The sequence below is a fragment of the Nerophis lumbriciformis genome, linkage group LG16 (genome assembly GCF_033978685.3).
Source record: "Nerophis lumbriciformis linkage group LG16, RoL_Nlum_v2.1, whole genome shotgun sequence".
In the NCBI taxonomy this organism is placed as follows: Eukaryota; Metazoa; Chordata; class Actinopteri; order Syngnathiformes; family Syngnathidae; genus Nerophis; species Nerophis lumbriciformis.
In genome coordinates this window covers 6,093,973-6,120,463 of record NC_084563.2, presented here as the reverse complement: position 1 = coordinate 6,120,463, position 26,491 = coordinate 6,093,973, and the positions used below count along the sequence as shown (strand labels likewise).

At 45.3% G+C, this 26,491-nt stretch overlaps 2 protein-coding genes across 3 annotated transcripts; one reads left to right on the top strand and one right to left on the bottom strand.

Moving 5' to 3' along the window:
- Positions 1 to 48: 48 nt before the first annotated feature.
- noa1 (nitric oxide associated 1) lies at positions 49 to 14,984 on the top strand. Its single transcript, XM_061976490.1, has 9 exons — positions 49 to 250; positions 1,272 to 2,276; positions 7,229 to 7,393; positions 8,541 to 8,645; positions 8,706 to 8,797; positions 10,741 to 10,872; positions 13,502 to 13,618; positions 13,813 to 13,930; positions 13,999 to 14,984. The coding sequence occupies exons 1-9, from the start codon at positions 49 to 51 to the stop codon at positions 14,232 to 14,234; spliced, it is 2,172 nt and encodes a 723-aa protein (XP_061832474.1). The 3' UTR covers positions 14,235 to 14,984.
- Positions 14,985 to 15,263: 279 nt separating this feature from the next.
- rest (RE1-silencing transcription factor) lies at positions 15,264 to 25,186 on the bottom strand. 2 transcript variants are annotated; one of them, XM_061976543.1, is made up of 6 exons: positions 25,042 to 25,186; positions 20,938 to 21,185; positions 20,360 to 20,866; positions 20,078 to 20,238; positions 19,930 to 20,013; positions 15,264 to 17,545 (listed from the first exon to the last, which is right to left on the bottom strand). In XM_061976543.1, the coding sequence occupies exons 2-6, from the start codon at positions 21,171 to 21,173 to the stop codon at positions 16,215 to 16,217; spliced, it is 2,319 nt and encodes a 772-aa protein (XP_061832527.1). In that variant the 5' UTR covers positions 21,174 to 21,185; positions 25,042 to 25,186; the 3' UTR covers positions 15,264 to 16,214. The 2 variants fall into 2 exon arrangements, with proteins under 2 accessions (XP_061832527.1, XP_061832528.1); XM_061976544.1 differs by having other exon boundaries at positions 20,938 to 21,182; positions 25,042 to 25,182.
- Between the last annotated feature and the right edge of the window lie 1,305 nt (positions 25,187 to 26,491).

Here is a 26,491-nt window from a genome sequence, read left to right as displayed (position 1 = left end):
CGTCACTTCCTCAGCAGGAAATGGAGTTAACACGCTAGTCGGTGAAACATGTTTAAGGTTGTGCGCGCGGCCGCTCACTTCCGTGGCGTGCTGCGGTCGTCGGTTCGGGGGAGCGGCTCACTTCCGGGTTTGAAGGCCGAGATAGGACGCGCCTCGGCCCGCCATGTCCACGGCGGATACCGGGGAACCCGAAGAAGCTGCGTGGTAGACCCGAGCCAGGAAGAAACTTTCTTGTTTGCGGAGCTGACAGGTGAACTATGTCTATATTTGACTATCAACTATGTCTATATTTGACTATATTTGACTATCAACTATGTCTATATTTGACTATATTTGACTAGCTTTGCTTGACCTTGTTTACCGCGCGTGTGTGCGTGCGTGCGTGCGTGTGTGTGTGCGTGCGTGCGCGTGCGTGCGCGTGTGTGTGTGTGCGTGTGTACGTCCGTGCGTCGGTACCCACCATGTAAACATGAGACAGTGTGTGTGTGTGTGTGTGTGTGTGTGTGTGTGTGTGTGTGTCGGTACCCACCATGTAAACATGAGACAGTGTGTGTGTGTGTCGGTACCCACCATGTAAACATGAGACAGTGTGTGTGTGTGTGTGTGTGTGTGTGTGTGTGTGTGTGTGTGTGTGTGTGTGTGTGTCGGTACCCACCATGTAAACATGAGACAGTGTGTGTGTGTCAGTACCCACCATGTAAACATGAGACTGTGTGTGTGTGTGTGTGTGTGTGTGTGTGTGTGTGTGTGTGTGTGTGTGTGTGTGTGTGTGTGTGTGTCAGTACCCACCATGTAAACATGAGACTGTGTGTGTGTGTGTGTGTGTGTGTGTGTGTGTGTGTGTGTACTCGCACAGAATGACAAAGCTACGAACAATAGGAGATCGGGTTTACTGCTCCCAGTCTGTGGAACGCTCTCCCTGACCACCTGAGGGCACCACAGACTGTGTATGCCTTTAAAAAAGGCTTAAAACCCCTTCTTTTTAAAAAAAAGCCTTCTTTTTTTTTAGATATATGCATACTAGTTTTAGCTATTTGGCTGTTCTAGTTTTTATTTATTTATTTTTTTAATTATCTTTTATTTTTATTTTTTTTTAATACATTGTAGCACTTTGAGGATGTTTATTCAATGTAAAGTGCTTTTTACAAATAAAATCTATTATTATCATTATTATTATTAATGTCGTAAAATACATTAAAACACAGTAATCACGTGATAATTATACAAAATGTTGTTCAATTGTCAACAATGAAGTTGAACTTGTATCTCAGATCCAGAAGAGGAACCCAAATTTGAGTCCGGTGTGGATCCAAGGCCGACCCGTCCTCACCAGCAGGTCCGGGGTCGGCAGGATGGACCTGGTCAGGACCATGAGGTGGAACAGACTCCACATGGGGTCCGGGGTCGGCAGGATGGACCTGGGCAGGACCATGAGGTGGAACAGACTCCACATGGGGTCCGGGGTCGGCAGGCTGGACCTGGGCAGGACCATGAGGTGGAATCTGACATCCATTTCCATGACGAGGACTTCCCGCTGGACCCGAGCGTGGTGGCCTCTAAAAAGAAGAAGAAGAAGAATGCGGCACTGAAAGGCCAACATAAGATCTACGGTACGCCAGACTGGGAGGAACCCAGCAGCGACATTCATTGCTGGGGCTGCGGCAGCATCCTGCACTGCCGGGACGCGGTCTCCCCCGGGTACCTTCCCAGCGAGAAGTACAGGGTCCTGCTGCAGGAGAAAGGTCTGAGCGGCGCCACCTGCCAGCGCTGCCACCTCCTGCGCTATCACCAAAAGGCCATCAGAGTCCAAATGTCCAAGGACGAGTTCCGCCACGTGGTGCAGACCATCCGCTCTGAGAGGGCGCTGGTACTTCTTTGCGTGGACCTCCTGGACGTCCCGGACTCCGTGGTTCCCGACCTTGCGGAGTTGGTGGGCGCCAACAAACACATCGTGGTCCTCGGCAACAAAATCGATCTCCTCCCCGGAGACTCTCCCAACTACCTGCAGCGCATCAAGCGGCAGCTCTCTCAGTACTGCCAGGAGGCCGGTTTCGGGAGCCAGGTGACCGACATCCACCTGGTCAGCGCCAAGACCGGATACGGCATCGAGGGTCTGATCTCTAGCCTGCAGAGCGCCTGGAAGTACAAAGGCGACGTCTACCTGGTGGGGAGCGCCAACGCGGGCAAGTCCACGCTCTTCAACACGTTGCTGGAGTCCGACTTCTGCAAATCCAAAACCTCCAGCGATCGTAAAGCCACCATTTCCCCCTGGCCTGGTGAGTTCTCATACATCCACAAAGCATGCTGGGAGATCTCATGACCTGTTTATAGTCAGTATTAGTGATTATGGAGGCTCAGATGGGACAATATTAGGGGTGTAACGGTACACAAAAATTTCGGTTCGGTACGTACCTCGGTTTAGAGGTCACGGTTCGGTTCTTTTTCGGTACAGTAAGAAAACAACAAAATATACATTTTTTGGTTATTTATTTACCAAATTTGCAAAATCTTCCAACAAAAATATTTTTCTTAGTGGAATATTTGATGTGAACTAATGGGAACCTTGGATAGGTCAATAATTCATAATAACATTGATTTTGATTATGGATGTCCGATAATGGCTTTTTGCCGATATTCCGATATTGTCCAACTCTTTAATTACCGATACCGATATATACCGTGTCTTGTATCTACTGTATATGTGCCCATGTTACCTATATTACCTGCCACCTTTAAACTCTGACTTCATTTTAATACTAATAATAATAATTAGGGATGTCCGATAATGGCTTTTTGCCGATATCCGATATTGTCCAACTCTTTAATTACCAATACCGATATATACAGTCGTGGAATTAACACATTCTTATGCTTAATTTGGACAACCAGGTATGGTGAAGATAAGGTCATTTTTTAAAATATTAATAAAATAAAATAAGTTAAATAAATAAATAAAAAATTCTTGAATAAAAAAGAAAGTAAAACGATATAAAAACAGTTACATAGAAACTAGTAATTAATGAAAATGAGTAAAATTAACTGTTAAAAGTTAGTACCGTATTTTCCGCACCATAAGCCGCCCTGGGTTATAAGCCGCGCCTTCAATGAACGGCATATTTCAAAACTTTGTCCACCTATAAGCCGCCCCGTGTTATAAGCCGCATCTAACTGCGCTAAAGGAATGTCAAAAAAACAGTCAGATAGGTCAGTCAAACTTTAATAATATATTAAAAACCAGCGTGATGTGGGCGCGCATGGAGTCGTATATCAACATGGACGGAGCTGCGTGAAAAAAGCCACCCGGCCTCTTCGCGTAAACTTCCCTTAACCACTCGCTCATCTTTTCTTCATCCATCCATCCCTTCGAGTTAGCTTTTATGATGACGCCGGCTGGAAAGGTCTCTTTTGGCAAGGTCTTCCTTTTGAATATCACCATGGGTGGAAGTTTCTGGCCATTAGCATGGCAAGCTAGAACCACAGTGAAGGATGACTTCTCATTCCCTGTGGTGCGAATATTCACCGTACGTGCTCCCGTTGTATCCACAGTGCGGTTCACAGGAATATCAAAAGTCAGTGGAACCTCGTCCATGTTGATAATGTTCTCTGGCCGGATCTTTTTTTCAGCTATCTTGTTTTTACAATATGCACGGAAAGTAGCCAGCTTTTCTTGAAAGTCTTTAGGCAGTTGCTGTGAAATAGTAGTCCGTGTGCGGATGGAGAGATTGCGTCTTGGAAACCTGTCGCTTAGTAGGAGCCATTTTGTGGTCTTTACAGATGTAAACACACAAAGGAAATGAAACGTAATATCCGCGCCCTTCTTCTTCTTCTACGGGGGCGGGTGGTTGCTTACAGTAGAAGAAGAAGCGCTTCCTGTTCTATGGGGGCGGGTGCTTACCTTGGCGGTTGCTTGCGTAGAAGAAGAAGCGCTTCCTCTTCTACGGGGAAAAAAGATGGCGGCTGTTTACCGTAGTTGCGAGACCGAAACTTTATGAAAATGAATCTTAATATTAATCCATATATAAAGCGCACCGGGTTATAAGGCGCACTGTCAGCTTTTGAGTAAATTTGTGGTTTTTAGGTGCGGCTAATAGTGCGGAAAATACGGTACTATTAGTGGAGCAGCAGCACGCACAATCATGTGTGCTTACGGACTGTATCCCTTGCAGACTGTATTGATATATATTGATATATAATGTAGGAAACAGAATATTAATAACAGAAAGAAACAAACCTTTTGTGTGAATGAGTGTGGGGGAGGGAGGTTTTTTGGGTCAGTGCACTAATTGTAAGGGTATCTTGTGTTTTTTATGCTGATTTAATAAAAAACAAAAAAACCATACCGATAATAAAAAAAAAACGATACCGATCATTTCCGATATTACATTTTAAAGCATTTATCGGCAGGCCGATATTATCGGACATCTCTAATTTTGATTCAATATTATGTTTTGAGCAATGACAGTTTGAAAGAAAGAAAAAAACAGCTTTGTCTCATTAGTCAACATTGCAACTTTTTCTAAATGACATTTAACCTTTAAGCTTTTCTATTTCACTTTTGTTATGTTTTTGTTTATTTTAATAGTAATTTTAGAATGTGCCATGGGCCTTTAAAACATTAGCTGTGGGCCGCAAATGGCCTCCGGGGCACACTTTTGACACACCTGCTATAGATAATAAAAAATTAAATGTGATAAGTCTATGGATAAAAAGCAGAGCCTGGCGACGCATGCGCGTTTATCATAACTCTCTCTCTCTCTCTCTGTCTCTGCCCCTCCCTCACCAATGCTGCTGCGCACACAATTTGTTTTGTTTTTAAAGGGGAACATTATCACCAGACCTATGTAAGCGTCAATATATACTTTGATGTTGCAGAAAAAAGACCATATATTTTTTTAACCGATTTCCGAACTCTAAATGGGTGAATTTTGGCGAATTAAACGCCTTTCTATTATTCGCTCTCGGACGTGACGTCACATCGGGAAGCAATCCGCCATTTTCTCAAACACCGAGTCAAATCAGCTCTGTTATTTTCCGTTTTTTCGACTGTTTTCCGTACCTTGGAGACATCATGCCTCGTCGGTGTGTTGTCGGAGGGTGTAACAACACCAACAGGGACGGATTCAAGTTGCACCAGTGGCCCGAAGATGCGAAAGTGGCAAGAAATTGGACGTTTGTTCCGCACACTTTACCGACGAAAGCTATGCTACGACAGAGATGGCAAGAATGTGTGGATATCCTGCGACACTCAAAGCAGATGCATTTCCAACGATAAAGTCAAAGAAATCTGCCGCCAGACCCCCAGGAAAAGAGAGCGGATGAGGGTATGTCTACAGAATATATTAATTGATGAAAACTGGGCTGTCTGCACTCTCAAAGTGCATGTTGTTGCCAAATGTATTTCATATGCTGTAAACCTAGTTCATAGTTGTTAGTTTCCTTTAATGCCAAACAAACACATACCAATCGTTGGTTAGAAGGCGATCGCCGAATTCGTCCTCGCTTTCTCCCGTGTCGCTGGCTGTCGTGTTGTTTTCGTCGGTTTCGCTTGCATACGGTTCAAACCGATATGGCTCAATAGCTTCAGTTTCTTCTTCAATTTCGTTTTCGCTACCTGCCTCCACACTACAACCATCCGTTTCAATACATGCGTAATCTGTTGAATCGCTTAAGACGCTGAAATCCGAGTCTGAATCCGAGCTAATGTCGCTATAGCTTGCTGTTCTTTCCGCCATGTTTGTTTGTATCGGCATCACTATGTGACGTCACAGGAAAATGGACGGGTGTATATAACGATGGTTAAAATCAGGCACTTTGAAGCTTTTTTTTAGGGATATTGCGTGATGGGTAAAATTTTGAAAAATAAAATAAGCCACTGGGAACTGATTTTTAATGGTTTTAACCCTTCTGAAATTGTGACAATGTTCCCCTTTAACCCCTTCTTAACCCTGAACGTACATTGAAAATACACGCAACCCTAACTCAAAATGCAAGACATTTGAGGCATTTAAGAAACTTAAGAAACACACACACACGCTACTTAATATGTCCGTGTGGAAACTCGTTCGGTACACCTCCGAACCGAACCAGAACCCCCGTACCGAAACGGTTCAATACAAATTGTCACGTTCAAACACTGAGGACATCTATTAAACAAGACAAAAGGCAAGGAATCAAACAGAGACAGAATTCAATTTGGACTCAATATTGAGGAGAGACATGGCCACTGCACTCTCTGTACAGTCCTGCACCACGCTCTGACGAAGAAGGTTTTCGTCTCCTCTTTATTACAATATTCAATGTTCACGCACCAACACATGTCTCAGCAGGAATGGGGAGTATGTAAAACAGTCATTTGAAGACCAAGAAGTGGGATTTCTCGGGCTTGGGCTCTTCCTGGATCCAGCTGGGGCAGGTGTTGGGAGGACAATGGATAACCCCTCCCGTCTCCTGACCACAGTTGCTTCAAAAGGGCAGCGGGTCGTAAATAGCGTTGACTTCAAAGAGAGTTCGTTTAACACTTCAAAGAGAGTTCCTCTGGAAGTTGAGCAGATCCTGCCATCTGTCCGTGTTGAAATCACAGTCTTCTTCCTCTTGATAGGCCTCGAAAGACAGCATTCATAATACAACGTTTCTTTTGTGATAACTTACAAACAATTATTCCAACACAAATACACGTACCGTTTCACCCCTAATGTTTACTGACATATTCCAAATGTTTATTTCTTGTCGTTTTGATGGTTAGAACTGAAAACGAATGGAAATTCCAAATTTAGTATCTCAGAAAATGACATTACTTATGACCGATTAAAAAAGGATTTTAGAAATGTTGTTGAACTGAAAAGCATGAAGATGACCAGTACTTGACCAGTACTCCTTCTCTGGTGTTTGGACCCGCCCTCTGACTTTGATGTGTGACTTTGACGGATAAAGTACATTCTTCAAGTGTTGACACGAGATGTTCATAATATAAAATAAATAATTAAATCACTAAATAAACAAATCAATATTAAAACACCACGTTTGTAATTCCAATTATGATTAATAACACAATCAAGTAATTATTTCAAGATGTATTTAATTTGCAGATATGTAGCAGCGGCAACAAATGCTGTTTGTTAAATGTTACCAATTATGCAGAATAACAAATAAATATGAGTGTTTTCACATGAAAAATTATTGTTTGCTCTGATGGAAAATAACCATTGTCATGTGACCATGTTCCATTCAGGGACCACTCTGAACCTGCTCAAATTCCCCATCATCAACCCTACGCCGTACAGAATGTTCCGGCGGCAGAAGCGTCTTGGAGAATGGCAGCGGCAGACGGAAGAGGAGCTGCCGCCTGACGAAGTGAAGAGGCTGCAAGAATTCCGTCGCCAGGGATACTTAGTGGGTAAAGTAAGGGGCGGGGCTACATGGAGAAATGTTTAAAACTATTTGGATTTGAAATGAAAAAAATAGACAAGCGGTAGAAAATGGATAGATGGATTATCAAACCAAAAAAAGTTGGGCATTATTTTTTGGTTCGTAACACCAAAAAAAATTGCAACCCAAAAAAAGATTTGTAACAAAAAAAATATTTTCAAACAAAAAAAGGTTTGCAAACAAGAAAAAAAATTGGCAACTGGAAAAGATTTGCAACCACAAATAAATGGATTTGAAAAAAAAAAGAAGATTTTTGTGACCCAAAATTCTTTTTCTACCAAAAAGAATGGTTTGGATATTAAAAAATAATCAAACCAACCCAAATTGTTCCATCCATCCATCCATCTTCTTCCGCTTATCCGAGGTCGGGTCGCGGGGGCAGCAGCCTAAGCAGGGAAGCCCAGACTTCCCTCTCCCCAGCCACTTCGTCCAGCTCTTCCTGTGGGACCCCGAGGCGTTCCCAGGCCAGCCGGGAGACATAGTCTTCCCTACGTGTCCTGGGTCTTCCCCGCGGCCTCCTACCGGTCGGACGTGCCCTAAACACCTCCCTAGGGAGGCGTTCGGGTGGCATCCTGACCAGATGCCCGAACCACCTCATCTGGCTCCTCTCGATGTGGAGGAGCAGCGGCTTTACTTTGAGCTCCTTCCGGATGGCAGAGCTTCTCATCCTATCTCTAAGGGAGAGCCCCGCCACCCGGCGGAGGAAACTCATTTCGGCCGCTTGTACCCGTGATCTTGTCCTTTCGGTCATAACCCAAAGCTCATGACCATAGGTGAGGATGGGAACGTAGATCGACCGGTAAATTGAGAGCTTTGCCTTCCGGCTCAGCTCCTTCTTCACCCAAATTGTTGGTTGCAAATAATTAATATATTTATTTTTGGTTACACCTTAATTTCTATCTTGTGGGCGGGGCCTCCTTTAAACAATTATTTTTATTGGTCAGTATCCACCAACCACCAGTCTTTAGTATTTTGCGTGTGAAACAGACCAATAAAAAGGCTTCTAACATTGTTCAGAGTAGGCCCCGCCCACAAGATTGAAGTTAAGTCGAATATATAAATGATTTCAATTTTGTTTGAATAAAAGACACAATAGAGCATGTGTGTACTTCCAGGTCGTGTGGGGAGAACGTTCCTGCCCACAGTCCAACAGAGAGGGATGTCATTTGACCCCGACAGTTTAGCTTTTGGGGAGAACAGCGAGGAAGAACGGAGCACGGGTGAGAAATGTGAGGTCTGTGATTGGTGGATGGTGTGGTAACTGATGAAGATTTCCACAGAGAAAGAAGACTCGGTAGACGAGTTCACCTACAACGAGCTGAAAGACGCTCACTGGCTGTTCGACACACCAGGAATCATGAAGGAGCACGACGTGAGGACCAGACTCTGACACTTTCATACAGCTCCTCGCTAACCACCGTCCATTGTTCATACAGCTTCTCGCTAACCACCGTCCATTGTCCGCAGCTCCTCGCTAACCACCGTCCATTGTTCATACAGCTCCTTGCTAACCACTGTCCATTGTCCGCAGCTCCTCGCTAACCACCGTCCATTGTCCGCAGCTCCTCGCTAACCACCGTCCATTGTCCGCAGCTCCTCGCTAACCACCGTCAATTGTCCGCAGCTCCTCGCTATCCACCGTCCATTGTTCATACAGCTCCTTGCTAACCACTGTCCATTGTCCGCAGCTCCTCGCTAACCACCGTCCATTATTCATACAGCTTTTCGCTAACCACCGTCCATTGTCCATAAAGCTCCTCGCTAACCACCGTTCATTGTCCGCAGCTCCTCGCTAACCACCGTCAATTGTTCATACAGCTCCTCGCTAACCACCGTCCATTGTTCATACAGCTCCTTGTTAACCACCGTCCATTGTTCATACAGCTCCTCGCTAACCACCGTCCATTGTCCGCAGCTCCTCGCTAACCACCGTCCATTGTCCGCAGCTCCTCGCTAACCACCGTCCATTGTTCATACAGCTCCTCGCTAACCACCGTCCATTGTTCATACAGCTCTTCGCTAACCACCGTCCATTGTCCGCAGCTCCTCGCTAACCACCGTCCATTGTCCGCAGCTCCTCGCTAACCACCGTCCATTGTCCGCAGCTCCTCGCTAACCACCGTCCATTGTTCATACAGCTCCTCGCTAACCACCGTCCATTGTTCATACAGCTCTTTGCTAACCACCGTCCATTGTCCGCAGCTCCTCGCTAACCACCGTCCATTGTCCGCAGCTCCTCGCTAACCACCGTCCATTGTCCGCAGCTCCTCGCTAACCACCGTCCATTGTCCGCAGCTCCTCGCTAACCACCGTCCATTGTCCGCAGCTCCTCGCTAACCACCGTCCATTGTCCGCAGCTCCTCGCTAACCACCGTCCATTGTTCATACAGCTCCTCGCTAACCACCGTCCATTGTTCATACAGCTCTTCGCTAACCACCGTCCATTGTCCGCAGCTCCTCGCTAACCACCGTCCATTGTCCGTAGCTCCTCGCTAACCACCGTCCATTGTCCGCAGCTCCTCGCTAACCACCGTCCATTGTTCATACAGCTCCTCGCTAACCACCGTCCATTGTTCATACAGCTCTTTGCTAACCACCGTCCATTGTCCGCAGCTCCTCGCTAACCACCGTCCATTGTCCGCAGCTCCTCGCTAACCACCGTCCATTGTCCGCAGCTCCTCGCTAACCACCGTCCATTGTCCGCAGCTCCTCGCTAACCACCGTCCATTGTCCGCAGCTCCTCGCTAACCACCGTTCATTGTCCGCAGCTCCTCGCTAACCACCGTCCATTGTCCGCAGCTTCTCGCTAACCACCGTCCATTGTCCGCAGCTCCTCGCTAACCACCGTTCATTGTCCGCAGCTCCTCGATAACCACCGTCCATTGTCCGCCGCTCCGCGCGAACCACCGTTCATTGTTCATACAGCTCCTTGCAAACCCCCGTCTATTGTCCACAGCTCCTCGCTAACCACCGTCCATTGTCCATACAGCTCCTCGCTAACCACCATTCATTGTCCACAGCTCCTCGCTAACCACCGTCGATTGTTCATACAGCTCCTCGTTAACCACCGTCCATTGTTCATACTGCTCCATGCTAACCACCGTCCATTGTTCATACAGCTCCTCGCTAACCACCGTCCATTGTTCATACAGATCCTCGCTAACCACCGTCCATTGTTCATACAGCTCTTCGCGAACCACCGTCCAATGTCCATACAGCTCCGCGCGAACCACCGTCCATTGTTCATACAGCTCCTCGCTAACCACCGTCCATTGTCCATACAGCTCTTCGCTAACCCCCGTCCATTGTCTGCAGGTCCTGGCTCTGCTGAATGAACAGGAAGTGAAAACCCTGGTTTCTACGCGGGCTATCATACCTCGCACCTTCGTACTCAAGCCCGGAATGAGTCTCTTTGTGGGAGCTCTCGCTCGGATTGATTTCCTGCAGGTGGGAAACTTTTATTTTTGAAAATTTGACTTTGAACTCCAGTCGTCCCTCGTTGATTGCGGCAATTGCTTCCAAGCCTGACCGTGGTTATCTATTTCCCGCAAAGTAAAAACTGCCTAAATCTGTTCTTTAAGCTAATTAGAGCCTGTAAACATGACATAACTTCCAGACACCTTGAGTGTGTTCTACTGGAGACTACAGTACTCACTGGCAGGATCCTCCAAGCATCACCCAGCCACTACAACACGGCCACTACCCTGGGAATACTTCATCCCATTCCTCTAAGTTACAACTGTGCTTTTTAATTCAACAAAATTCACAGTCCATGTGTGTTTGAAAGTCCCCTCTACGTTGACCAGATAGGTCCAGAGGCCCAACTGCTGCAGGCACACCCCTCGCCATCTTCCCTTCCTGTCTTCCGGGAGCGGCTTCATCCTGACGGGCTGGCCGACGTTCAGCTCCGGCAGAAACCACTTCTTCCCTTGCGTGTTCACAGCTCCCACGCTCTCTGCTGTGTACACATCTCTCTCATCTCCATCACTGTCCTCCTGTTCCCCTGTCGGCGGGTCATCCACAGCGTTCAACGGGCGTGCGTGCTGACTCCTCTTCATGCATACTTTAGCAAAACGGTTGGCAGTGCCACAAGAGCGGCAGGATTTACCAAATGCAGGACACTGGTCTCGCCCACGTTTGTGCCTTGTCCCTGTGTCTCTCATGCCCTGGGGCTGTGAACTGTTGTAGGTGGGCTCAGATGGCCCACCGGCAGACCTGCGTCCATATCTTTGTCCCCCCTGTGTGGCATTGCCCAGCGACATAGTCTTTAATTGGTTGTCCATGACCTCGGCTGCACGGCAGATCATGATTGCCTGATCCAATTTGAGATAATTTTCTCTTAGTAAACGACGTCTGGCGCCCTCATCAGCAATGCCAAGGACAAGCCTGTCCTTTATGAGTTCATCTTTTATAGCTCTGTATTCACAAGAGGCAGCCTTTTCTCTCAGCCTTGTAACAAAAGCATTTATGGGTTCTCCTTCCTCTTGCTTTAAGTTTCCAAAAATGTACCTCTCGAATGTAACGTTTTTCGCGGGGGTTAAGTCTCTCTCCAGTGCCTCCAGAATAACACCCGCATCTTTCTGTTGGTCGGCAGTGAGTCCCAGGTTGTATTTGTAAACATGGAGGCAGTCGTTCCCCATTAGCCGTCTCAGCGACGCCGCTTGGACGGGCTTCTCCTTCTCGTTGAGCCCAGTCGCCAGCAGATAATCCTCAAACTCTGCTCGGAAGTTTTTCCAGTTTCCAGCCCATCTTCATGGGCTCCGGAGGCGGGATGTTGGAAGCCATTATACCAACGCGGTGCTAAAGCTAACAGGCTAACTGAAACTCCTCAAAACAAATAAACGCACACCGTCTCAACAACGGACAGAATGTGGGGCATAATTGGGTCCTGCTTGGGACTTCTGACACCATGTTATATGGTGTGATGCATTATAAAGATGACAAGACTCCTGTACCGTGTATTCAGGCTGCATGTAGGAAATACAACTGAGGTAAACACACGTGACGCAGGGATATATTATAGGTGAGGGCTCTGTGGCTGCCACAGTATGTCAATACAATCAATCAATGTTTGTTTACATAGCCCTAAATCACAAGTGTCTCAAAGGGTTGCACAAGCCACAACGACATCCGCGGTACAGAGCCTACATAAGGGCAAAGAAAAACTCACAACCCCAATGGGACGTCGATGTGAATGACTATGAGAAACCTTGGAGAGGACCGCATATGTGGGTGACTACCCCCACCTCTAGGGGAGACCGGATGCAATGGACGTCGAGTGGGTCTGACATAATAGTGAAAGTCCAGTTCATAGTGGGGCCAGCAGGAGACCATCTCTAGCGGAGACGGGTCAGCAGCGCAGAGATGTCCCCAACCGATGCACAGGCGAGCGGTCCACCCCGGGTCCCGACTCTGGACAGCCAGCACTTCGTCCATAGCCACCGGACCTGTGTCCTCCCCTCCACAAGGGAGAGGGGGGACACAATCACAATCACCCTGTAACACTAGCTTCCTACTCACCATTACCCTGCAAGCTAGCTTCCTACTCACCATTCACCCTACAAGCTAACTTCTGTTGCGTCGACCAGCTCTTCCTCCCAGGGAATCTAAGTTACTGGTCAATCCCAAATTCTTTCGATGACATATATGCTGAGTAAGAAGGACCATCAAGACAGAATTTGAATATTTTCAAGTTTTACTAAAGCTTTAGGAGGTCAACTTAACCAATACATTCATATCGGCTACTCTAGTTGATCTGACATTCAAACGGAAAAGCCCACTCCTTGCACACAAAGAAAGCCCCCATATCCCCCCTCGCAACACTGGTAAGGAAAAAGAGTGGGGGTTGTAGTTCACATTCCACGGGTGAAGACACTAACCAGGCATCTGAAATGTCGAAAGAAACTGGTAGAATATGCAAAGGAAAAGTACTAGATACTCTAAACATGGCTATGTAAAAAGAAAGAACTCTTAAACATATATGCATCCTCCACACTTCCTACTCACCATTGACCCTGCAAGCTAACGTTGGCTGGATGTTTGTGTTGAGAACCACAAAGTGAATTTTGTCTTTCAGGGCGAGCAGTCCTGCTGGTTCTCTGTGCTGACCTCCGCTTACCTGCCTCTTCACCTCACCACTGTGGACAAGGCCGACAGTGTCTACCACAAACATGCTGGATATCAGCTGCTGGGGGTGAGAGGTCACAATGTCAGTGGTCAAGTGGGGGGGAGAGGTCACAATGTCAGTGGTCAAGTGGGGGTCATGGCGGTTTGGGGGTGAGAGGTCACAATGTCAGTGGTCAAGTGGGGGTCATGGCGGTTTGGGAATGAGAGGTCACAATGTCAGTGGTCAAGTGGGGGTTCATGGCGGTGTGGGGGTGTCTGCAGGTGCCAGCAGGAGGAGCAGAGCGCATGAAGGACTTCCCGGCCTTGGTTCCTCAAGAGTTCCGTCTGGAAGGGTGCGGTCACACGGAGGCCGCGGCCGACATCAAGCTGTCGTCCGCAGGTACGCCACAAACATGCGCCTACAGGCGTCAGCCGTGCGGCTGTCACGGAAACCATTGCTGTGTGCAGGCTGGGTGGCGGTGACTGCGGGGCAGGGGCAGCAGCTGCTGCTGGCGGTCCACGGCCCGCCCTCGCTGGCCTACGGTCTGAGGACGCCGCCGCTGCTTCCACACGTGGTCTCGCTGAAGGGAGCACGAATCCCCGGATCGGCCGCCTACAAAGTCATGAAGCCGCCGGGGATGCTGGACCTCGGACTGTCCGCACGTGCGGCCCACAGGCAGAAAGCCAAGGTCAAGAAGAAATGAGAGGAAGTGACGTTTGCACCTGGGGATAGGTTGATTGGCAACACTAAATGGTCCCTAGTGTGTGAATGTTGGACCTGTGATAAGGTTGTGACTTGTCCAGGGTGTACCCCGCCTTCCGCCCGAATGTAGCTGAGATAGGCTCCAGCACCCCCCGCGACCCCAGAAGGGACAAGCGGTAGAAAATGGATGGACGTTGTTGTCAACTAAAGAAAACATTTGATGACAAACTTTATTTGATGTGTGAAAACTGCTCATTTCTATCAGACGTGAAACAAACTTCAACAAGCCACTTCATTAGGAACACACGCTGGGAATGTCTTGAATATTTTCCTCCCAAAAGAAACATTTGTTCTTCCATTACAGTGCAAATTGTGGTTGTCATTGCTGAAATATTTAGTTTTTTTATGTTTATACTCCATCACAATTGAGCTTTCATAAATCATCAATAACAAATCTAAAAAAAAAAAAATGTGCTTTTATTTTGAAGGAAGTCACTGTGTAACTAAATAATAGGCGTGGGAATCTTTGGGCACCTAACTTGTCATCCAATTCACTGGGTGATGATTCCACTCAACACTGTTTTATTTGGTATATTCATTATAAAAGTCTTGAAAAACTCATTCGGATAAATGAGGATGAATAAGAACTTGAATGGCGGCCAAACTGCTGAGCAATAATTGTTAGACATCACCTTTCTTTTCCAGGAGGTTCTGAATACATGACATATGTTCAATAAATCATCCTTAAAGAGGTTTTTGTCAACCGGTTATTATAATCAATCTACCAAATAATATACTGCCTTCTAAATAAAGAATTTGAAAGGTTGTGAGTTGGCAGCACGGTGGTAGAGGGGTTAGTGCATCTGCCTCACAATACAAAGGTCCTGAGTAGTCTTGGGTTCAATCCCGGGCTCGGGATCTTTCTGTGTGGAGTTTGCATGTTCTCCCCGTGACTGCGTTTGTTCCCTCCGGGTACTCCGGCTTCCTCCCACCTCCAAAGACATGCACCTGGGGATAGGTTGATTGGCAACACTAAATGGTCCCTAGTGTGTGAATGTTGTCTGTCTATCTGTGTTGGCCCTGCGATGAGGTGGCGACTTGTCCAGGGTGTACCCCGCCTTCCGCCCGATTGTAGCTGAGATAGGCCCCAGCGCCCCCAAAGGGAATAAGCGGTAGAAAATGGATGGATGGATGGAGGTTGTGAGTTGAATCAACACAACTTGTGTGCACACAAACTAACAATGACCACATCAACACAACTTGTGTCCACACAACTAACAACATTGTTGATATGAAAAATGATTTATTGCACAAAGTCTGACAAGCGCTCAGAAAGTAGAAGGGAAAAAAAGGTCTGATTGTCAGAGAAAATCCATGCTGTTGACCTTTGACCGTAGCATCGGTCCATGTGATGACATCATCATACTAGGCGTCCATGTAGTCCATGTGATGACATCATCATACTAGGCGTCCATGTAGTCCATGTGATGACATCATCATACTAGGCGTCCATGTGATGACATCCGACTTGGTGTCCATATCGTAAACATGATGACATCATCCTACTAGGCGTCGATGTAGTAGACATGATGACATCATCCTACTAGGCGTCGATGTAGTAGACATGATGACATCATCCTACTGGGTGTCCACATAGTCTACATGATGACATCATCCTGCTGGTCGTCCATGTAGCAGACGTGATGACATCATCCGACTGGTCGTCAATGTCGTAGACGTGATGACATCATCCGACTGGTCATCCGCGTAGCAGACATGATGACATCATCCTACTGGTCGTCCATGTAGTAGACATGATGACATCATCCTACTGGTCGTCCATGTAGTCGACATGATGACATCATCCTACTGGTCGTCCATGTAGTCGACATGATGACATCACCCTACTGTTCGTCCATGTAGTCTACATGATGACATCATCCTACTGGTGGGCCATGTAGTTCTACATGATGACATCATCCTACTGGTCGTCCATGTAGTAGACGTTGACCAGGTGGCGGTTGAGGTGGCGGCGGTACTCGGCCTCCAGGGGGAAGTGGCGGTCACAGAAGATGCACATGTGACTTTTCAGCTGGGTGGGGGAGGGGATCTCCTGGGTGGGGGTCTCGGGGTCGTTGTTGGCGGCGTTGCTGTTGAGGCCAGAGTCCACGCTGCCTTCCGAGGCGCTGTCGCTGATGTCGCTGGCTCCTTCGTGGCTGCTGTGGACACCTTCGTCGTCTTCGGGTTCGACCGTTTTGTCCGGTGGCGGCGAGGAAAGGTGGATGGGTGGAGTGGGCGGAGCCACAGGGGGGAGGTCTTCACTGGGGTGTGGCGTGGTGCTCACCTGACATGTGGCGTCGACGGGGCGTTCCTGTGCATCTTCTTGCACCTTTAGCGGGGACTTCCTGGTGGACCTCCTGGTCCTCTTAGCGGACTCAAGGCTCACCTGGTCTTTGGAAGTGGACTTGCTGCCAGGTCTGACCCGCCGGGCTTTGGGGGCGGGCACGCTGGAGGACTCTGAAGAAAGGTCCGGCGCTTTTCTCTTCCTGTCCTTTTCTCTCTTCTGAAGACGCTCCTGGTGGACCAGAGTCTGAGCGGGTTCTTCTGGTTTGGCTCTTCTAGGCTTCTCAGCTCCTCCCACTTTTGTCTGCACACAGTGGCCATCTTGAGGCGGGTCAGGTGGTCCATCAGCTGCTGCCTTCTTGACTCTTCTCTTGGTCTTGGTGGCGCTCACGTCCTGGTGGTTCTCCTTGGTCTTCTTTGGTCTGCCCTCCCACTTGTCGGTCTTGGCCACCTTACTTTTCCTGGGAACTTCCTTGGGTTCTTGCCCTTGGTCCAAGGACAGATTGATGGGGTCTGAGGATTTTTGCTCCTCAAAGTCCTCGGCGTGGTCCATCTTGGTGGTGGAGGACTGGTGTTTCTTGATGGGGTCTGAGGATTTGTGCTCCTGGTCCAGCTCCTCCTCCTCCTCCTCCTCCTCGTCCATCTTGGTGGAGGACTGGTGTTTCTTCAGGCGCAGCTTGACCTTGGAGACGTCCAGCGTGACCTGGCAACCCGCATGGCGAGACTTGATGTGGTACTGCAGGTTGCACTTCTTGGAGGCGGCGTACTTGCAGAGCGGGCACAGGAACTGGCGAGGGTTGAGGTGGAGCTCCACGTGCTTCTTGAAGTTGCTGCGGTCAGCGGTCTTGTAGTCACAGTAGGGACACACCAGGGGCTTAGGACCGTTGTGGACCTGGCGGGCGTGGCGGGTCACCTCGTGCTGATTGGCCGCCAGGTAGTCGCAGCTCTCGCACTTGAAGGGTCGCTCACCTGCACACACACACACACACACACACACACACACACACACACACACACACACACACACACACACACACACACACACACACACACACAGTTAGCAACGCCTACTGACAACTCCACTGTTTGCGTACACTACAACTACACTGTGTGTGTACACTACAACTACACTGTTTGTATACACTACAACTACACTGTTTGTATACACTACAACTACACTGTGTATACACTACAACTACACTGTTTGTATACACTACAACTACACTGTGTGTGTACTCCGTAACTCAACAACCGCCCTTTGATTAACTCAACGACCGCAATTTGACTCGACGACCGCCCTTTGATTGACTCGACGACCGCCCTTTGATTGACTCGACGACCGCCCTTTGATTGACTCGACGACCGCCCTTTGATTGACGCGACGACCGCCCTTTGATTGACGCGACGACCGCCCTTTGATTGACTCGACGACCGCCCTTTGATTCAACGACCGCCCTTTGACTCGACGACCGCCCTTTGATTGACTCGACGACCGCCCTTTGATTGACTCGACGACCGCCCTTTGATTGACTCGACGACCGCCCTTTGATTGACTCGACGACCGCCCTTTGATTAACGCAACGACCGCCCTTTGATTGACTCGACGACCGCCCTTTGATTGACTCGACGACCGCCCTTTGATTGACTCGACGACCGCTCTTTGATTGACTCGACGACCGCTCTTTGATTGACTCGACGACCGCCCTTTGATTCAACGACCGCCCTTTGATTCAACGACCGCCCTTTGATTCAACGACCGCCCTTTGATTGACTCAACGACCGCCCTTTGATTGACTCGACGACCGCCCTTTGATTGACGGGACGACCGCCCTTTGACTCGACGACCGCCCTTTGATTGACTCGACGACCGCCCTTTGATTGACTCGACGACCGCCCTTTGATTGACTCGACGACCGCCCTTTGATTGACTCGACGACCGCCCTTTGATTGACGGGACGACCGCCCTTTGATTGACTCGACGACCGCCCTTTGATTGACTCGACGACCGCCCTTTGATTGACTCGACGACCGCCCTTTGATTGACGGGACGACCGCCCTTTGACACTCGACGACCGCCCTTTGATTGACACTCGACGACCGCCCTTTGATTGACTCGACGACCGCCCTTTGATTGACGGGACGACCGCCCTTTGATTGACACTCGACGACCGCCCTTTGATTGACTCGACGACCGCCCTTTGATTGACTCGACGACCGCCCTTTGATTGACTCGACGACCGCCCTTTGATTGACTCGACGACCGCCCTTTGATTGACTCGACGACCGCCCTTTGATTGACGGGACGACCGCCCTTTGATTGACTCGACGACCGCCCTTTGATTGACTCGACGACCGCCCTTTGATTGACTCGACGACCGCCCTTTGATTGACGGGACGACCGCCCTTTGACACTCGACGACCGCCCTTTGATTGACACTCGACGACCGCCCTTTGATTGACTCGACGACCGCCCTTTGATTGACGGGACGACCGCCCTTTGATTGACACTCGACGACCGCCCTTTGATTGACTCGACGACCGCCCTTTGATTGACTCGACGACCGCCCTTTGATTGACTCGACGACCGCCCTTTGATTGACTCGACGACCGCCCTTTGATTGACTCGACGACCGCCCTTTGATTGACGGGACGACCGCCCTTTGATTGACGGGACGACCGCCCTTTGATTGACTCGACGACCGCCCTTTGATTGACTCGACGACCGCCCTTTGATTGACTCGACGACCGCCCTTTAATTGACGGGACGACCGCCCTTTGATTGACGGGACGACCGCCCTTTGATTGACGCGACGACCGCCCTTTGATTGACGCGACGACCGCCCTTTGATTGACTCGACGACCGCCCTTTGATTGACGCGACGACCGCCCTTTGATTGACTCGACGACCGCCCTTTGATTGACTCGACGACCGCCCTTTGATTGACGCGACGACCGCCCTTTGATTGACGCGACGACCGCCCTTTGATTGACGCGACGACCGCCCTTTGATTGACGCGACGACCGCCCTTTGATTGACTCGACGACCGCCCTTTGATTGACGCGACGACCGCCCTTTGATTAACTCAACGATTGTACATGACACCGATCAAACACTGCATATGTCATGTGTGTGTATGAAGAGATACTGTACATGTACAGTATAGGAAGCACTGCATATGTCATGTGTGTGTATGAAGAGATACTGTACATGTACAGTATAGGAAACACTGCATATATCATGAGACAAGAGCACACAGAAAGAAGTCATTAAAGTATTTACCGTGTCTCTCCTCCGTGGAGTGCATGAGTGAAGGAAGACAAGTCAACAATTCAAGTATCGTGTTGTGACTGACCTGAGTGAGTCCTCATGTGTCTGGTCAGGTGTGTCTTCTGGGAGCTGGAGTACTGGCAGAACGGGCACTGGAAAGGACGCACACCTGGAAGGCCAGAGCAGGTGAGCACGCAGGAACGAGGCGCACGACAGAGCAGGTGAGGACTCACCTGTGTGTGTGCGGATGTGCTGGATGTAGTTGCTCTTGCGGTCTGAGTAGTAGGAACACTGAGTGCAGGTGTGCAGCTTGCTGGGGAAATGGTTCCTCAGGTGTTTCCTCCAGTGGTACTGACTGATGGTGCTGTATGCACACAAGGTGCACTTGAACACCCTGCAGACACAAGAGTTAGAAGATGTCTTATACAAACAAGATGGTGCTGACTGATGGTGCACTTGAACACCCTGCAGACACAAATGTTAGAAAACAACAGACAAGATGGAGGCCTTCACACCTGTGGTCGTCGCCCTCCTTGGTGTGGTGTTTCAGGTGTGCCACGTAGTGGTCCAGGCGGTTGGTGTTGTAGCCGCAGCGTTCGCAGCAAATCAAGCCTTTGCTCTCAGCGCTGGGCTCCTCCTCCTCCTCCTCCTCGCATGACGCCGACTGACCTTGGCCTGCTTCCGCCTCTTGACCTTTGCTCCGCCCCTTCACCCGGTTGATCACCATCATCTTCTTGCTGGCGTGTGTCCTCAGGTGTTCCACAAACTCCTCCTCGTTCTCAGCTTGGAACTGACAGGGTTTACAATGAAGAGGCTTCTTCTTCTTCACGGCCTCTGACAGGACCCGCCCAGGGGGCCCGTCTTTGGCCTTTGGGTCCGCCTGGGCTTTGGGTTCTTCAGAGTCTTGGGACAAGTTCTTGTCCTCCTGGCCATCATTTAGTCCTTGAACAGCACAAAGGCCCACAGTCTCGGAGTAGTCCACACTGCAGACCTCACCGGGGTTTCCGTTGTCGTAAGTGTACCTGGGAAAAGTGGGCGGGGCATGTCAGCACTTGCCAACTTGACTGCATGGGTGGACTCGACGCCACACTACCTGATGACGTTCTCATCCTCGCTGTCTGAGTAGCTGCAGCCCACCGTCATCAGCTCCATCATCTCCTTCTCGTCCGCCACGCTGCCCTCGCCGTAACCCTCCACCGCCACGTTGGCCAGCATCACCAGTTGAGGGGCGGCAGAATTTCTGTCCAACTCACCGAGGTTCTGATCGGTGTCCATCATGGAAACACCAACAGGAAAAGGCTCCATGGAGAACATGGAGGATGTGGCCATGTTGACTTCCTGCTGGGACGACAGCACGGACCTTCAATCTCACATACAGTAAGTAGGTCACCTCCTTTACTAACAAACACTTTTTGTGCATCGCTCACAGCATCTTTACTCATACTGTTTACTTATAGTGTTTACTCATAGTGTTTACTGTTTACTTGTAGTGTTTACTGTTTACTCATAGTGTTTACTGTTTACTTATAGTGTTTACTGTTTACTCATACTCTTTACTTATAGTGTTTACTGTTTACTCATAGTGTTTACTTATAGTGTTTACTCATATTGTTTACTCATAGTGTTTACTTATAGTGTTTACTGTTTACTCATAGTGTTCACTTATAGTGTTTACTCATATTGTTTACTCATAGTGTTTACTGTTTACTCATAGTGTTTACTTATAGTGTTTACTTATAGTGTTTACTGTTTACTCATATTGTTTACTCATAGTGTTTACTGTTTACTCATAGTGTTTACTTATAGTGTTTACTGTTTACTCATAGTGTTTACTCATACTCTTTACTTATAGTGTTTACTGTTTACTCATACTGTTTATTAATAGTGTTTACTGTTTACTCATACTCTTTACTTATAGTGTTTACTGTTTACTCATAGTGTTTACTGTTTACTCATATTGTTTACTTATAATGTTTACTGTTTACTCATAGTGTTCACTTATAGTGTTTACTCATATTGTTTACTCATAGTGTTTACTGTTTACTCATAGTGTTTACTTAGTGTTTACTCATAGTGTTTACTGTTTACTCATAGTGTTTACTTATAGTGTTTACTGTTTACTCATATTGTTTACTGTTTACTCATAGTGTTTACTGTTTACTCATATTGTTTACTGTTTACTCATCGTGTTTACTTATAGTGTTTACTGTTTACTCATAGTGTTTACTGTTTACTTATAGTGTTTACTGTTTACTCATATTGTTTACTGTTTACTCATAGTGTGTACTGTTTACTTATAGTGTTTACTCATAGTGTTTACTGTTTACTCAGTGTTTACTGTTTACTCATCGTGTTTACTTATAGTGTTTACTGTTTACTCATAGTATTTACTGTTTACTTATATTGTTTACTGTTTACTCAGTGTTTACTCATATTGTTTACTGTTTACTCATAGTGTTTACTGTTTACTTATAGTGTTTACTCATAGTGTTTACAGTTTACTCATAGTGTTTACTGTTTACTCATATTGTTTACTGTTAACTCTTAGTGTTTACTTAGTGTTTACTGTTTACTCAGTGTTTACTTATAGTGTTTACTGTTTACTCATAGTGTTTACTGTTTACTCATCGTGTTTACTTATATTGTTTACTGTTTACTCAGTGTTTACTCATAGTGTTTACTGTTTACTCATAGTGTTTACTGTTTACTCATCGTGTTTACTTATAGTGTTTACTGTTTACTCATAGTGTTTACTGTTTACTTATAGTGTTTACTTATAGTGTTTACTGTTTACATAGAGTTTACTGTTTACTTAGTGTTTACTGTTTACTCATATTGTTTACTGTTTACTCATAGTGTTTACTGTTTACTCATAGTGTTTACTTATAGTGTTTACTCATAGTGTTTACTGTTTACTCATAGTGTTTACTTATAGTGTTTACTGTTTACTCATAGTGTTTACTGTTTACTTATAGTGTTTACTGTTTACATAGAGTTTACTGTTTACTTATAGTGTTTACTGTTTACTCATAGTGTTTACTGTTTACTTATAGAGTTTACTGTTTACTCATAGTGTTTACTTATAGTGTTTACTGTTTACTCATAGTTTTTACTTATAGTGTTTACTGTTTACTCATAGTGTTTACTGTTTACTCATAGTGTTTACTTATAGTGTTTACTGTTTACTCATAGTGTTTACTTATAGTGTTTACTGTTTACTTATAGTGTTTACTGTTTACTCATATTGTTTACTGTTTACTCAGTGTTTACTCATATTGTTTACTCATAGTGTTTACTGTTTACTTATAGTGTTTACTCATAGTGTTTACTGTTTACTCATAGTGTTTACTGTTTACACATATTGTTTACGGTTTACTCATATTGTTTACTGTTTACTCATAGTGTTTACTGTTAACTCTTAGTGTTTACTGTTTACTCTTCGTGTTTACTTATAGTGTTTACTGTTTACTCAGTGTTTACTTATAGTGTTTCCTGTTTACTCATAGTGTTTACTGTTTACTCATCGTGTTTACTTATATTGTTTACTGTTTACTCAGTGTTTACTCATAGTGTTTACTGTTTACTCATATTGTTTACTGTTTACTCAGTGTTTACTCATCATGTTTACTTATAGTGTTTACTGTTTACTCATAGTGTTTACTGTTTACTTATAGTGTTTACTTATAGTGTTTACGGTTTACATAGAGTTTACTGTTTACTTATAGTGTTTACTGTTTACTCATATTGTTTACTGTTTATTCATAGTGTTTACTGTTTACTCATAGTGTTTACTGTTTACTTATAGAGTTTACTGTTTACTCATAGCGTGTTTACTCATAGTGTGTTTACTCCCAGAGTGTTTACTCATAGTGTTTACTGTTTACTTATAGAGTTTACTGTTTACTCATAGCGTGTTTACTCATAGTGTGTTTACTCCCAGAGTGTTTACTCATAGTGTTTACTGTTTACTCATAGTGTGTTTACTCATAGTGTGTTTACTCCCAGAGTGTTTACTCATAGTGTTTACTGTTTACTCATAGTGTGTTTACTCATAGTGTGTTTACTCATAGTGTGTTTAATCATAGTGTGTTTACTCATAGTGTGTTTATTCATAGTGTGTTTACTCCCAGAGTGTTTGCTCTCTACCTCCTAACAAGCAAAAAGCTGTGTAAACTATGATGCTGTCTTCCAAATGTGCATTATTTATGGAACTTGCGTGAGCCTGTCTTTACATTTTGTTACACATATATATATATATATATATATATATATATATATATATATATATATATATATATATATATATATATATATAGAGTACAGTATTCTTCTCTAGTTGCTTTATTGAGTTTACAACCCCCAGGCGCTGTTTTGTTTTGTACGGTTTCTGTACTTGTTTTGATTATTATTATTATTATAATTTCTTTGATTGCATGTACATGTTGAATACTGAAAACAAAAGGTTTTGATGATGAAAAATCAAATCCAAATAAAGCAAGACAACTGTCAGTGAAAGTAGCAACAATGGCCGCCATTTTGAAAGCAGCACCAGCAGAGTCGACAGCGACACTTTTGTCCACTTCAGCAACTTTCTTGCTTTAAAGGAGCTGACATGGCAAAAGTTTGTCGCTTTAACGCAGCTCAAATCTTGCTTCTTCTTGCTCATAAAAGCGTCTTCAGTCACGAAGCAGCTTCTTGGTTACAAACCATAAACACCTTCGAGGCAACTTAGTCAAAACAACTCAGTAAAAGCGGACTCATGACTCGGGAAAAAAGTGCTTAAAAGCGGACTCATGACTAGGAAAAAAAAGCAGAATTATAAGTCTAAAACAGGTGATTAAAAGCAGAATTATGACGAGAAATATTTGGCGAGGACGTCGAGATTTGCTGCCTCCATTTTAAACTTTCTGCTAAGTTGGCGGAAGTGAAGAGTTCTGAGGCGAGGAGGAGGAGAAGTGGCGGACAAGAAGAGCACGGAAGAGGAGAAGTTCGAGTACGTAACACGTCGTCATTAGGAGGACTTAAGTGAAAATAACAAACATGACAAAGTTAACAAACAGGACAGCGACTCCTCGTTCTGCCCCGCCGCCATTTTCTCTCCAACTCCTGCAAACTTTGCTCCGCCCGACACTCGGTAAGGCGACTAAAAGGTCGCTTTCGGGCCGACGACCCTCGCCCTCGGGCCCGCCACACTCACCCACGCTCCCGCCGCGACCTTCTCGAAGGTGCCGCCGAGATTGAGCCAACTTTAAACAGGTCGAGGGCGGCGAAGAAGGAGGAGAAAGAAGTCAAAGTTTGCGCACATTCCTGCACAGCGCTGACGTCGCCCTGATGACGTCATCACGCAGCCCCGCGACACACGCCAAGACTTCAACCAAAACATATATTATATTCATATACAGCTTACTAACTAATAATAAACAACTATTACATATATTATATTCATATACAGCTTACTAACTAATAATAAACAACTATTACATATATTATATTCATATACAGCTTACTAACTAATAATAAACTATTACATATATTATATTCATATACAGCTTACTAACTAATAATAAACAACTATTACATGTATTATATTCATATACAGCTTACTAACTAATAATAAACAACTATTACATGTATTATATTCATATACAGCTTACTAACTAATAATAAACAACTATTACATGTATTATATTCATATACAGCTTACTAACTAATAATAAACAACTATTACATATATTATATTCATATACAGCTTACTAACTAATAATAAACAACTATTACATGTATTATATTCATATACAGCTTACTAACTAATAATAAACAACTATTACATGTATTATATTCATATACAGCTTACTAACTAATAATAAACAACTATTACATGTATTATATTCATATACAGCTTACTAACTAATAATAAACAACTATTACATATATTATATTCATATACAGCTTACTAACTAATAATAAACAACTATTACATGTATTATATTCATATACAGCTTACTAACTAATAATAAACAACTATTACATGTATTATATTCATATACAGCTTACTAACTAATAATAAACAAGTATGACATATATTATATTCATATACAGCTTACTAACTAATAATAAACAACTATTACATATATTATATTCATATACAGCTTACTAACTAATAATAAACAATTATGACATATATTCATATACAGCTTACTAACTAATAATAAACAACTATTACATATATTATATTCATATACAGCTTACTAACTAATAATAAACAACTATTACATGTATTATATTCATATACAGCTTACTAACTAATAATAAACAACTATTACATATATTATATTCATATACAGCTTACTAACTAATAATAAACAACTATTACATATATTATATTCATATACAGCTTACTAACTAATAATAAACAACTATTACATGTATTATATTCATATACAGCTTACTAACTAATAATTCAAGTGTTTAAGTTCCCATTACATGAATTTACACAATATTTTGACCCACTTTTTACGTGGAGTGGTAAGGGTTGTCCTAAGTAATCCCCCACCCAGAACATTTCATCAAGATTTGTAGTTTACACGCAGACAAAAGACATATAATGAATACATGAAATACATCAACTTGAGCTTTTTTCAAAGACT